The sequence below is a fragment of the Pan troglodytes genome, chromosome 17 (genome assembly GCF_028858775.2).
Source record: "Pan troglodytes isolate AG18354 chromosome 17, NHGRI_mPanTro3-v2.0_pri, whole genome shotgun sequence".
Lineage (NCBI taxonomy): Eukaryota > Metazoa > Chordata > Mammalia > Primates > Hominidae > Pan > Pan troglodytes.
Window position 1 is genome coordinate 56,817,434 of NC_072415.2, and position 12,886 is coordinate 56,830,319.

Here is a 12,886-nt window from a genome sequence, read left to right on the forward strand (position 1 = left end):
CGATTCTCCTGTCTCAGCCCCCTGAGTAGCTGGGATTACAGGCGCTCGCCAGCAAGCCCAACCGAGTTTCGTCTTTTTAGAAGAGACCGGATTTCCTCATGCTGGTCAGGCTGGTCTGCAACTCCGCACCTCAGGGGGTCCGCCAGCCTCCACCTCCCAAAGCGATGGGAATAGAGGCGTGAGTCACCGTGCCCGGACATGTCTGAGTTTCACAGGGTCGCTTGATTGGATTATGTCCCCTTCCCCGGAATGAATGCTTTTCTGTCTTCCTTAAGGGTAGTATCTCTGTGGCACCCTGTTCTGGCTCCTTACGTGTTCTTCAGGCTTGAAGGCCTCTTTTCACGTGCACCGGCATCCACTCAGGTGCCTGCTTCCAGAAGCTTCCCAGCACCCACTCTGCTGACAGCCAAGGGCACAGGACTTTGATCTGTTCTGCTGCCCTTGCTGGGTTTTGCCTTGTGGCTTAGGTCTTTCTATTTCTCTCTCTACCCCTCACTGTCGGTAACGCCTAAGAACCAAGTTTACTTAATGGTGTGTGTGTGTGTGCGCGCGTGCGTGTGCGTGCTTATGCGTGCGTGCGTGTGTGTGCGTGTGTCTTTCTTTGTGTGTATGTGTGTGTGTCGTATCTGGCACACGGACCTGTCATTAGCAGCCCGCGTGAAGCCAACAAATGCCCTGAGTTAGAATGCAAACTTTCACCAAAGCTTGCAGGAGCTCGTAGGAGGTGAACTCAGGGTAGTTAACCCGGTCATCTCACGGTAATTAGAAACTCTGATTGGCAGGTTTAGACTTCCTGATGGAGAACCTAAAGAAGCTGATTAAGGTGTCGCCATTCTTTCACAGGGGTTCTGGGTGAAAAGATTGGGATTGATTCTTTGCGGTGCTTAGTAAAAGTAGTTTGACTTAAGGAACGTAAGTTGTTAGCATTTATGTATGAAATCCAAGAGTTCCTCTCTTCAAATAAACAGCAGGTTTCTTTGAGATGTGCTCCGCTTGTGTCACCCCGGCTGGAGTGCAGTGGAATGAGGAAGGGTCACTGCAGCCTCCGCTTGCCCAGCTCAGGCGATCCTGCCACCTCAGCCCTCTAAGAAGCTGGGACCACAGGGGCCGTGCCACCACGCCGGGCTCATTTTGGTATCTTTTGTGGAGACGGGGTTTCTCCGTTTGGCCCAGCCTGTTCTCCACCTCCTGGGCTGCAGCGATCTGCTTTCCTCGGCCTCCCAGAGGAGGATGGCTGACGATTACAGGATCATGCCCGGCCTTTTCTCTAAAAGAAAACACCAACAGCAAGAAATCATTTTGCGTAGTCGGAGTTATCAGTGTCAACTGATGGATTGAGAGTTTGTGTCTAAGAAGTCCTTCCTTATGTACTGGATGATTTCAAAAGAAAGGAAAAAAGACGAAAGGGAATCTCACATCTTGTACCTGATTTGTGATTGCAACCAGGGCGTTATTTAAAAGACGATCAGTGAACCACCAAAGTGGAATTGATCCGAATGCGTTCATAAAATCTTCTGAATTCTGAGGTGTCCTCCAAGCAGGGAGGCAGTGGCTGGGTGTGGGAGGCAAAAATCGCAGGGCCAGCACTTGACACCTGCAGGATTGGGAGGCTGAACTTTGCACCAAGCCAAGGGTTCTGGTGTCCGTCGGAAGTTTCGTTCCCCAACCCGCATTGACTTTGCATTGGCCCTCCTCCCCCCAGATTTTATGTGTAAGGCAAGTCCTGAGTTTATCGTCGGGAGAATCTTCCCTTGTAGTCTCGAATTGCCTTGGCCATCAGCGGGGCCACTTTCTTGGCAGCCTGTTTTCGGGTTTTGTCCGCGGGCGCCGCGTGCTGATTGCTGCTGCCGCCGCTAATGCTGCCGCCGTCGCCGTCCCCGAGGCCGGAGGGAGCCTGGCTGCTTCCTGCGGGCTTGGGGGCTGGCTCGATGTCTCCATTTCGGGGGTCAGCGGCTCCTGCAGACTCCTCTTGTCTCCTGGAAGCATCATAAGGCGTCTTGGCCACAGAGTTGAAACAGATCATCTTTGTCTGTCGGCCGCTGGGTTTGTTTTCACGTGCGGATCGGATTTTCGTGGTCACTACTCGCAGCCGCTGCTCTCGGGCGTCCCGAAGCCGCAGGTACAGCTCCTGCCAAGACTCGTGCTCCTGTGGCTTTTCTTCCTTGAAGTCCCGGAGACAATGAATCCTCCATAATTCATCTGTCTCTCGAGCGAGTGCGGGATTGTCTTTCTCTGTGCGGTAGAGCTGATCGGGCGTCCACCCTTCCAGAACGGGTTCAAGAACCGAGTAGGGGACCCCTTCCACGTCGCCGAGGGCGTCCGGATTGTTCCTAGGCACCCGGAGGCACTGCTGGCGCAGCGTCGGCACCTGGAGCTGGCAGGCAGGCCTGGAGCCCGAGTACACCGGCATCTTAGCGTTCACTCTGCGTCCAGGGAAAGCAGCTTCCTCCTGGAGCGTTGGCGCGGAGAGTGCTTCTGGGTTTGCCTGGGAGGTCATGGCCTCAAAAGCGGACAGCAGATCGTAGTTGGCCTGCATCCAGGCCTCTGAGGGGTCCCAGAGCTCTGAGAAGACATGGCTGGGCACCGTTTTCGGCCCGGCGGAATCGGCGCCGGCCGCCTGCAGCCTCTCTGACTGGCTTTCCTGGACAGGAGGCGATTTCTGAGCCGAAGCCCCTCGGGACGATTTGTGCCCCTTGCTGTGGCTCCCCACCGCTTCCCCCTGGGGTTGGCCCTGGCAGCCTTGACCCAGCAGAGGCCCACCCTGAGCGGCGTGAGCGTGGCCTCTCCCGGGTTGCTCCCCGGGCACAGCGGGCTCAGGGCCCTCGGGCATCGGGAGGGGAGCGGTGCGCGTTGGAGGGTCCCGATGGGGGCCGGAATCAGCTGGGGCCATTCTGGGGCGCTTTCTCTCGGCTCTGGGCTCGCGACTGGGAGACCTCGGGTGAGGTCTCTGTTGCCCCGGAGGTGTTGTGCGTGCTGTCCGTCTGTGCTCAGGGCTGTGAGATGGGCTCCTGGGGGCCGTCGCGTTTTCTGGGAAGCCCCAGGCCTTTCCCCGGTCCTGAAGAGCCTCCCCGAAGCGCTGTCGGGAAGCGCTCTCCTCAGGGTCCTGTGGGTCAGGCCCGGGGTTTCGGTCCACGAGCACCAGCTTCTTCCACCGGGCCGCCAAGTCTCTGGCAAAGTCGCCCACGTGCTGGTGCTTCCGCAGGCGCTTCACCGTCTTTCTGATTCCAGTCTCCGCCAGGATGTCTGCCGTCATGGGCAAGGCGGAGAGTTTCTGCAAATATTTCTCTAGCTTTTTCGGGTCCGTCTTAGTGGCCAGACGCACCTGCAGCTTCTCCACTGCGGGCAGCGTAGTGGACCCTGCCGCCATCTCGCCAGAGCTGTGCAGGCGTCGCTGTCCTCACGGTCGCGGCTCTGTCCGAGCTCGGGGCGGCGGCACAGGCAGTCTGGGGTGGCCGGTCCTCGCTGCCCGGTCGCCAGGCAGCGACCTCGGGATGTGGAGTCACAGCCTGGAGCGAGCTGGGTCCTCGGAGCAGCGGGCCACTTGGTCTGGAACGCCGGTCCTTGCAGACAGCTGAGCAGGCCCGCTTCTGTTCCTCGGGATGTGCAGCCGCAGCCTGGAGTGACCTGTGCGGTGCGCCGTCCAAGGCGGAGTGAAGCTCCGCTGCCAGAGCCCGGCCTTATATAGCCAGCCCCGGGCCCACCCAGGGCTCAAGACCTGACCCCCTGGGCCCCTGGGCTGCCCCGCCCCGATAGGAATTCATTCCTTCAGCCCAATGCAGCCAATCGGGACGGTCCACGCCTGGTGGACTGCTGTGCCCCGCAGGTTCATTAGGTTAATTGCAGCCTGGACACACCCCACTGAGTTCTACCGTTGGCCCTCCATGTTCCCAGCTTCCACATCTGTGGATTCCAAAAGACAGAGAGAGTATCTTCTTGGGAGTAAAAGCGAAAATAACAACACCGCAAGACAGAATCGTAGGAAGAGGAACCAACAGAGGATGACAGCTCTTTACCTGGGATTGACGTTGTGTGAGGGGACTTGGAAACATTGGTAGAAAAGTGGGATTAAGGGAGAAAGAGGAAAAAGGCGTATTTTACTCCTCAACCTCGGCTCCATGAACATCAAGACCCTTCTGGAAGCGGTGTCTTTTCCCCGCCGTCTAGCCCATCCCTAAAGCCCCCAGGGTCCTGGGAATTTAACTATTTCCATGCAATCTCTTTTCCATTGTTAACTGAAGAAAACTGGGTGCCCCTTACAGGTTTTCCAAGACAAGGAAACAAAGAGAAGTCAGCAGGCGCCAAATCAGGACTGTGAGGTGGACGCCTCACGGTTTCCCATGGCAAGTCTTGCCCAGCTGCCCTTGTTCGAAGAAAGGCATGATCAGGAACACTGTCGTGGTGGAGAAGAACTCTCTGGTGGGGACCTTCTTCGCTCCAGCTTTGGCTAACTTTCTGAAAACGCTCTGCTAGCGAGCAGATGTGATCAGGGTTTGGCCCTGCAGAAAGTCAACCAGCAGAATCCCTCTAGCATCCCCCCTCCCCCCCCCCCGCAACGGTGGCCATGACCTCTGCTCTTGACTGCTCCTCTGCAGCTTCGACTGGAGCACTGCCACCTCTTGGTAGCCATGGCTTCGTGCTTGGTCTTCAGGATCCTGCCGGTAGAGCCAGGTTTCATCTCCTGTGACCAATCTTGGAAGAAATGCTTCAGGATCTTGCTCCCACCGGTTGTTTAAAATCTCCTCGGAAAGGCTTGCTCTGGCCTGCAGCTGATATTGGTGCCACGGTTTGGGCAGCCGAGTTCCACTCTCACCTGTCAGTCCAAATGAGGAAAACAGAACCATTTGAAGTGTCTATGGTGTCGGCTATTGTTTCTGCTGTCAGCGGCGATTTCGCTTAATGTTTACATTCTCACGTGACTTTCTCTCTCTCTCTCTCTCTCTCAGTGTGTGTGTGTGTGTGTGTGTGTGTGTGTGTGTGTGTGTGTGTGTGTTTCTTCCGCAGAAAGATAATCGTTATAGCCTGAGAATCGGGGAATGGGGATTCGGGTGTTAAGCCTTTTCTGAGAATTACCCTCCGTGTTGTGTAGAGAAATAAATAAATTTGCTGTGTTTCCAGACTTCCAGCTGCCTCACGAAGAGGATCGTAGTGCAATACTGGCGATGCTTCCAGAGCTCCCTGAATGAGGTTTATCTTGTAAACAGGTGGGAAGAGAATTGAGCTGTCCTGGGTCAGTGTAGTAATGTTACAGCAGGATCCTTAGGTTGATGCTGAATTCTATCTGGGGTAGATTTATATTTTGTGCGGGGGTTGTTTCCTTTCTGTGTTTTCGAGCGGGATTGTCGCTGTGGGAGCAGGGATCTGCTAAGGTTTGTCTCGTTCTCCAGTAATGAATGAGTTTAATGGGTGCAGCCGCTGTTTTCAGTAGCATGCCAGTGGGGGCATCGATGAGCTATGAGGGGCTAGAGCTTGCTCGGATTGTTTCCTTGTGTTTGTGTTTTGAGTTGCGTTTGCTTGTATCATGTTTGTTTTGCATTTTGGCAGGGGAAACGTTTTCCAGGAAGAAAGGTTGTTGCCAGTGGATTTGGTTCCGAGGGGCTGGGGTTTCTGGCTGGGAGTGGGGAGGGGCTGCACCGTGATCGGTGGCTACTCCACCTCCAGTAAGAGCGTGTGGCTTCTCTGCCTTGGGGAGGATATTCTGCTCTCTTGTGAGTTTTGCAAGCCACCCGAGATTCTCTCTTGAATTGCTGTCAAGAAATAGAGACCGGCGTTGTCTCTGGCCCTTGCTGGGGAAGCTTTTCTGAGGTTTTGTGTTTTTAATTTGAGACGGAGTTTGGCTTTTGATGTCCAGGCTGGAGTGCAATGGTGGGATCTGGGCTCACTGCAAACTCGGCCTCCCGGGTTCAAGCGATTCTCCTGTCTCAGCCCCCTGAGTAGCTGGGATTACAGGCGCTCGCCAGCAAGCCCAACCGAGTTTCGTCTTTTTAGAAGAGACCGGATTTCCTCATGCTGGTCAGGCTGGTCTGCAACTCCACACCTCAGGGGGTCCGCCGGCCTCCACCTCCAGGCGTGAGTCACCGTGCCCGGACATGTCTGAGTTTCACAGGGTCGCTTGATTGGATTATGTCCCCTTCCCCGGAACGAATGCTTTTCTGTCTTCCTTAAGGGTAGTATCTCTGTGGCACCCTGTTCTGGCTCCTTACGTGTTCTTCAGGCTTGAAGGCCTCTTTTCACGTGCACCGGCATCCACTCAGGTGCCTGCTTCCAGAAGCTTCCCAGCACCCACTCTGCTGACAGCCAAGGGCACAGGACTTTGATCTCTTCTGCTGCCCTTGCTGGGTTTTGCCTTGCGGCTTAGGTCTTTCTATTTCTCTCTCTACCCCTCACTGTCAGTAACGCCTAAGAACCAAGTTTACTTAATGGTGTGTGTGTGTGTGTGCGCGTGCGTGTGCGTGCTTATGCGTGCGTGCTTATGCGTGCGTGCGTGTGTGTGCGTGTGTCTTTCTTTGTGTGTATGTGTGTGTGTCGTATCTGGCACACGGACCTGTCATTAGCAGCCCGCGTGAAGCCAACAAATGCCCTGAGTTAGAATGCAAACTTTCACCAAAGCTTGCAGGAGCTCGTAGGAGGTGAACTCAGGGTAGTTAACCCGGTCATCTCACGGTAATTAGAAACTCTGATTGGCAGGTTTAGACTTCCTGATGGAGAACCTAAAGAAGCTGATTAAGGTGTCGCCATTCTTTCACAGGGGTTCTGGGTGAAAAGATTGGGATTGATTCTTTGCGGTGCTTAGTAAAAGTAGTTTGACTTAAGGAACGTAACAGTTGTTAGCATTTATGTATGAAATCCAAGAGTTCCTCTCTTCAAATAAACAGCAGGTTTCTTTGAGATGTGCTCCGCTTGTGTCGCCCCGGCTGGAGTGCAGTGGAATGAGGAAGGGTCACTGCAGCCTCCGCTTGCCCAGCTCAGGCGATCCTGCCACCTCAGCCCTCTAAGAAGCTGGGACCACAGGGGCCGTGCCACCACGCCGGGCTCATTTTGGTATCTTTTGTGGAGACGGGGTTTCTCCGTTTGGCCCAGCCTGTTCTCCACCTCCTGGGCTGCAGCGATCTGCTTTCCTCGGCCTCCCAGAGGAGGATGGCTGACGATTACAGGATCATGCCCGGCCTTTTCTCTAAAAGAAAACACCAACAGCAAGAAATCATTTTGCGTAGTCGGAGTTATCAGTGTCAACTGATGGATTGAGAGTTTGTGTCTAAGAAGTCCTTCCTTATGTACTGGATGATTTCAAAAGAAAGGAAAAAAGACGAAAGGGAATCTCACAGCTTGTACCTGATTTGTGATTGCAACTAGGGCGTTATTTAAAAGACGATCAGTGAACCACCAAAGCGGAATTGATCCGAATGCGTTCATAAAATCTTCTGAATTCTGAGGTGTCCTCCAAGCAGGGAGGCAGTGGCTGGGTGTGGGAGGCAAAAATCGCAGGGCCAGCACTTGACACCTGCAGGATTGGGAGGCTGAACTTTGCACCAAGCCAAGGGTTCTGGTGTCCGTCGGAAGTTTCGTTCCCCAGCCCGCATTGACTTTGCATTGGCCCTCCTCCCCCCAGATTTTATGTGTAAGGCAAGTCCTGAGTTTATCGTCGGGAGAATCTTCCCTTGTAGTCTCGAATTGCCTTGGCCATCAGCGGGGCCACTTTCTTGGCAGCCTGTTTTCGGGTTTTGTCCGCGGGCGCCGCGTGCTGATTGCTGCTGCCGCCGCTAATGCTGCCGCCGTCGCCGTCCCCGAGGCCGGAGGGAGCCTGGCTGCTTCCTGCGGGCTTGGGGGCTGGCTCGATGTCTCCATTTCGGGGGTCAGCGGCTCCTGCAGACTCCTCTTGCCTCCTGGAAGCATCATAAGGCGTCTTGGCCACAGAGTTGAAACAGATCATCTTTGTCTGTCGGCCGCTGGGTTTGTTTTCACGTGCGGATCGGATTTTCGTGGTCACTACTCGCAGCCGCTGCTCTCGGGCGTCCCGAAGCCGCAGGTACAGCTCCCGCCAAGACTCGTGCTCCTGTGGCTTTTCTTCCTTGAAGTCCCGGAGACAATGAATCCTCCATAATTCATCTGTCTCTCGAGCGAGTGCGGGATTGTCTTTCTCTGTGCGGTAGAGCTGATCGGGCGTCCACCCTTCCAGAACGGGTTCAAGAACCGAGTAGGGGACCCCTTCCACGTCGCCGAGGGCGTCCGGATTGTTCCTAGGCACCCGGAGGCACTGCTGGCGCAGCGTCGGCACCTGGAGCTGGCAGGCAGGCCTGGAGCCCGAGTACACCGGCATCTTAGCGTTCACTCTGCGTCCAGGGAAAGCAGCTTCCTCCTGGAGCGTTGGCGCGGAGAGTGCTTCTGGGTTTGCCTGGGAGGTCATGGCCTCAAAAGCGGACAGCAGATCGTAGTTGGCCTGCATCCAGGCCTCTGAGGGGTCCCAGAGCTCTGAGAAGACATGGCTGGGCACCGTTTTCGGCCCGGCGGAATCGGCGCCGGCCGCCTGCAGCCTCTCTGACTGGCTTTCCTGGACAGGAGGCGATTTCTGAGCCGAAGCCCCTCGGGACGATTTGTGCCCCTTGCTGTGGCTCCCCACCGCTTCCCCCTGGGGTTGGCCCTGGCAGCCTTGACCCAGCAGAGGCCCACCCTGAGCGGCGTGAGCGTGGCCTCTCCCGGGTTGCTCCCCGGGCACAGCGGGCTCAGGGCCCTCGGGCATCGGGAGGGGAGCGGTGCGCGTTGGAGGGTCCCGATGGGGGCCGGAATCAGCTGGGGCCATTCTGGGGCGCTTTCTCTCGGCTCTGGGCTCGCGACTGGGAGACCTCGGGTGAGGTCTCTGTTGCCCCGGAGGTGTTGTGCGTGCTGTCCGTCTGTGCTCAGGGCTGTGAGATGGGCTCCTGGGGGCCGTCGCGTTTTCTGGGAAGCCCCAGGCCTTTCCCCGGTCCTGAAGAGCCTCCCCGAAGCGCTGTCGGGAAGCGCTCTCCTCAGGGTCCTGTGGGTCAGGCCCGGGGTTTCGGTCCACGAGCACCAGCTTCTTCCACCGGGCCGCCAAGTCTCTGGCAAAGTCGCCCACGTGCTGGTGCTTCCGCAGGCGCTTCACCGTCTTTCTGATTCCAGTCTCCGCCAGGATGTCTGCCGTCATGGGCAAGGCGGAGAGTTTCTGCAAATATTTCTCTAGCTTTTTCGGGTCCGTCTTAGTGGCCAGACGCACCTGCAGCTTCTCCACTGCGGGCAGCGTAGTGGACCCTGCCGCCATCTCGCCAGAGCTGTGCAGGCGTCGCTGTCCTCACGGTCGCGGCTCTGTCCGAGCTCGGGGCGGCGGCACAGGCAGTCTGGGGTGGCCGGTCCTCGCTGCCCGGTCGCCAGGCAGCGACCTCGGGATGTGGAGTCACAGCCTGGAGCGAGCTGGGTCCTCGGAGCAGCGGGCCACTTGGTCTGGAACGCCGGTCCTTGCAGACAGCTGAGCAGGCCCGCTTCTGTTCCTCGGGATGTGCAGCCGCAGCCTGGAGTGACCTGTGCGGTGCGCCGTCCAAGGCGGAGTGAAGCTCCGCTGCCAGAGCCCGGCCTTATATAGCCAGCCCCGGGCCCACCCAGGGCTCAAGACCTGACCCCCTGGGCCCCTGGGCTGCCCCGCCCCGATAGGAATTCATTCCTTCAGCCCAATGCAGCCAATCGGGACGGTCCACGCCTGGTGGACTGCTGTGCCCCGCAGGTTCATTAGGTTAATTGCAGCCTGGACACACCCCACTGAGTTCTACCGTTGGCCCTCCATGTTCCCAGCTTCCACATCTGTGGATTCCAAAAGACAGAGAGAGTATCTTCTTGGGAGTAAAAGCGAAAATAACAACACCGCAAGACAGAATCGTAGGAAGAGGAACCAACAGAGGATGACAGCTCTTTACCTGGGATTGACGTTGTGTGAGGGGACTTGGAAACATTGGTAGAAAAGTGGGATTAAGGGAGAAAGAGGAAAAAGGCGTATTTTACTCCTCAACCTCGGCTCCATGAACATCAAGACCCTTCTGGAAGCGGTGTCTTTTCCCCGCCGTCTAGCCCATCCCTAAAGCCCCCAGGGTCCTGGGAATTTAACTATTTCCATGCAATCTCTTTTCCATTGTTAACTGAAGAAAACTGGGTGCCCCTTACAGGTTTTCCAAGACAAGGAAACAAAGAGAAGTCAGCAGGCGCCAAATCAGGACTGTGAGGTGGACGCCTCACGGTTTCCCATGGCAAGTCTTGCCCAGCTGCCCTTGTTCGAAGAAAGGCATGATCAGGAACACTGTCGTGGTGGAGAAGAACTCTCTGGTGGGGACCTTCTTCGCTCCAGCTTTGGCTAACTTTCTGAAAACGCTCTGCTAGCGAGCAGATGTGATCAGGGTTTGGCCCTGCAGAAAGTCAACCAGCAGAATCCCTCTAGCATCCCCCCTCCCCCCCCCCCGCAACGGTGGCCATGACCTCTGCTCTTGACTGCTCCTCTGCAGCTTCGACTGGAGCACTGCCACCTCTTGGTAGCCATGGCTTCGTGCTTGGTCTTCAGGATCCTGCCGGTAGAGCCAGGTTTCATCTCCTGTGACCAATCTTGGAAGAAATGCTTCAGGATCTTGCTCCCACCGGTTGTTTAAAATCTCCTCGGAAAGGCTTGCTCTGGCCTGCAGCTGATATTGGTGCCACGGTTTGGGCAGCCGAGTTCCACTCTCACCTGTCAGTCCAAATGAGGAAAACAGAACCATTTGAAGTGTCTATGGTGTCGGCTATTGTTTCTGCTGTCAGCGGCGATTTCGCTTAATGTTTACATTCTCACGTGACTTTCTCTCTCTCTCTCTCTCTCTCAGTGTGTGTGTGTGTGTGTGTGTGTGTGTGTGTGTGTGTGTGTGTTTCTTCCGCAGAAAGATAATCGTTATAGCCTGAGAATCGGGGAATGGGGATTCGGGTGTTAAGCCTTTTCTGAGAATTACCCTCCGTGTTGTGTAGAGAAATAAATAAATTTGCTGTGTTTCCAGACTTCCAGCTGCCTCACGAAGAGGATCGTAGTGCAATAGTGGCGATGCTTCCAGAGCTCCCTGAATGAGGTTTATCTTGTAAACAGGTGGGAAGAGAATTGAGCTGTCCTGGGTCAGTGTAGTAATGTTACAGCAGGATCCTTAGGTTGATGCTGAATTCTATCTGGGGTAGATTTATATTTTGTGCGGGGGTTGTTTCCTTTCTGTGTTTTCGAGCGGGATTGTCGCTGTGGGAGCAGGGATCTGCTAAGGTTTGTCTCGTTCTCCAGTAATGAATGAGTTTAATGGGTGCAGCCGCTGTTTTCAGTAGCATGCCAGTGGGGGCATCGATGAGCTATGAGGGGCTAGAGCTTGCTCGGATTGTTTCCTTGTGTTTGTGTTTTGAGTTGCGTTTGCTTGTATCATGTTTGTTTTGCATTTTGGCAGGGGAAACGTTTTCCAGGAAGAAAGGTTGTTGCCAGTGGATTTGGTTCCGAGGGGCTGGGGTTTCTGGCTGGGAGTGGGGAGGGGCTGCACCGTGATCGGTGGCTACTCCACCTCCAGTAAGAGCGTGTGGCTTCTCTGCCTTGGGGAGGATATTCTGCTCTCTTGTGAGTTTTGCAAGCCACCCGAGATTCTCTCTTGAATTGCTGTCAAGAAATAGAGACCGGCGTTGTCTCTGGCCCTTGCTGGGGAAGCTTTTCTGAGGTTTTGTGTTTTTAATTTGAGACGGAGTTTGGCTTTTGATGTCCAGGCTGGAGTGCAATGGTGGGATCTGGGCTCACTGCAAACTCGGCCTCCCGGGTTCAAGCGATTCTCCTGTCTCAGCCCCCTGAGTAGCTGGGATTACAGGCGCTCGCCAGCAAGCCCAACCGAGTTTCGTCTTTTTAGAAGAGACCGGATTTCCTCATGCTGGTCAGGCTGGTCTGCAACTCCGCACCTCAGGGGGTCCGCCGGCCTCCACCTCCCAAAGCGATGGGAATAGAGGCGTGAGTCACCGTGCCCGGACATGTCTGAGTTTCACAGGGTCGCTTGATTGGATTATGTCCCCTTCCCCGGAACGAATGCTTTTCTGTCTTCCTTAAGGGTAGTATCTCTGTGGCACCCTGTTCTGGCTCCTTACGTGTTCTTCAGGCTTGAAGGCCTCTTTTCACGTGCACCGGCATCCACTCAGGTGCCTGCTTCCAGAAGCTTCCCAGCACCCACTCTGCTGACAGCCAAGGGCACAGGACTTTGATCTCTTCTGCTGCCCTTGCTGGGTTTTGCCTTGTGGCTTAGGTCTTTCTATTTCTCTCTCTACCCCTCACTGTCAGTAACGCCTAAGAACCAAGTTTACTTAATGGTGTGTGTGTGTGTGTGCGCGTGCGTGTGCGTGCTTATGCGTGCGTGCTTATGCGTGCGTGCGTGTGTGTGCGTGTGTCTTTCTTTGTGTGTATGTGTGTGTGTCGTATCTGGCACACGGACCTGTCATTAGCAGCCCGCGTGAAGCCAACAAATGCCCTGAGTTAGAATGCAAACTTTCACCAAAGCTTGCAGGAGCTCGTAGGAGGTGAACTCAGGGTAGTTAACCCGGTCATCTCACGGTAATTAGAAACTCTGATTGGCAGGTTTAGACTTCCTGATGGAGAACCTAAAGAAGCTGATTAAGGTGTCGCCATTCTTTCACAGGGGTTCTGGGTGAAAAGATTGGGATTGATTCTTTGCGGTGCTTAGTAAAAGTAGTTTGACTTAAGGAACGTAACAGTTGTTAGCATTTATGTATGAAATCCAAGAGTTCCTCTCTTCAAATAAACAGCAGGTTTCTTTGAGATGTGCTCCGCTTGTGTCGCCCCGGCTGGAGTGCAGTGGAATGAGGAAGGGTCACTGCAGCCTCCGCTTGCCCAGCTCAGGCG

General features: G+C 55.3%; 3 protein-coding genes across 11 annotated transcripts in view; 1 reads left to right on the forward strand and 2 right to left on the reverse strand.

Annotated features, from left to right (window-relative positions):
• The window catches only part of KATNAL2 (katanin catalytic subunit A1 like 2), a 409,798-nt gene that overhangs the window by 49,600 nt on the left and 347,312 nt on the right, over nt 1-12,886 (forward strand). The window lies entirely within an intron of this gene.
• LOC134808686 (elongin-A3-like) lies at nt 1,730-3,367 on the reverse strand. Its single transcript, XM_063796136.1, has one exon. It carries the CDS (start codon nt 3,365-3,367, stop codon nt 1,730-1,732), a length of 1,638 nt encoding a protein of 545 aa, XP_063652206.1.
• LOC129137899 (elongin-A3) lies at nt 7,634-9,271 on the reverse strand. The gene has a single exon (XM_054672202.2). It carries the CDS (start codon nt 9,269-9,271, stop codon nt 7,634-7,636), a length of 1,638 nt encoding a protein of 545 aa, XP_054528177.1.

Coding starts and splice junctions, on each gene's coding strand:
- LOC129137899 (XM_054672202.2), bottom strand. CDS start 9,271: ATGGCGGCAGGGTCCACTACGCTGCCCGCAGTGGAGAAGCTGCAGGTG.
- LOC134808686 (XM_063796136.1), bottom strand. CDS start 3,367: ATGGCGGCAGGGTCCACTACGCTGCCCGCAGTGGAGAAGCTGCAGGTG.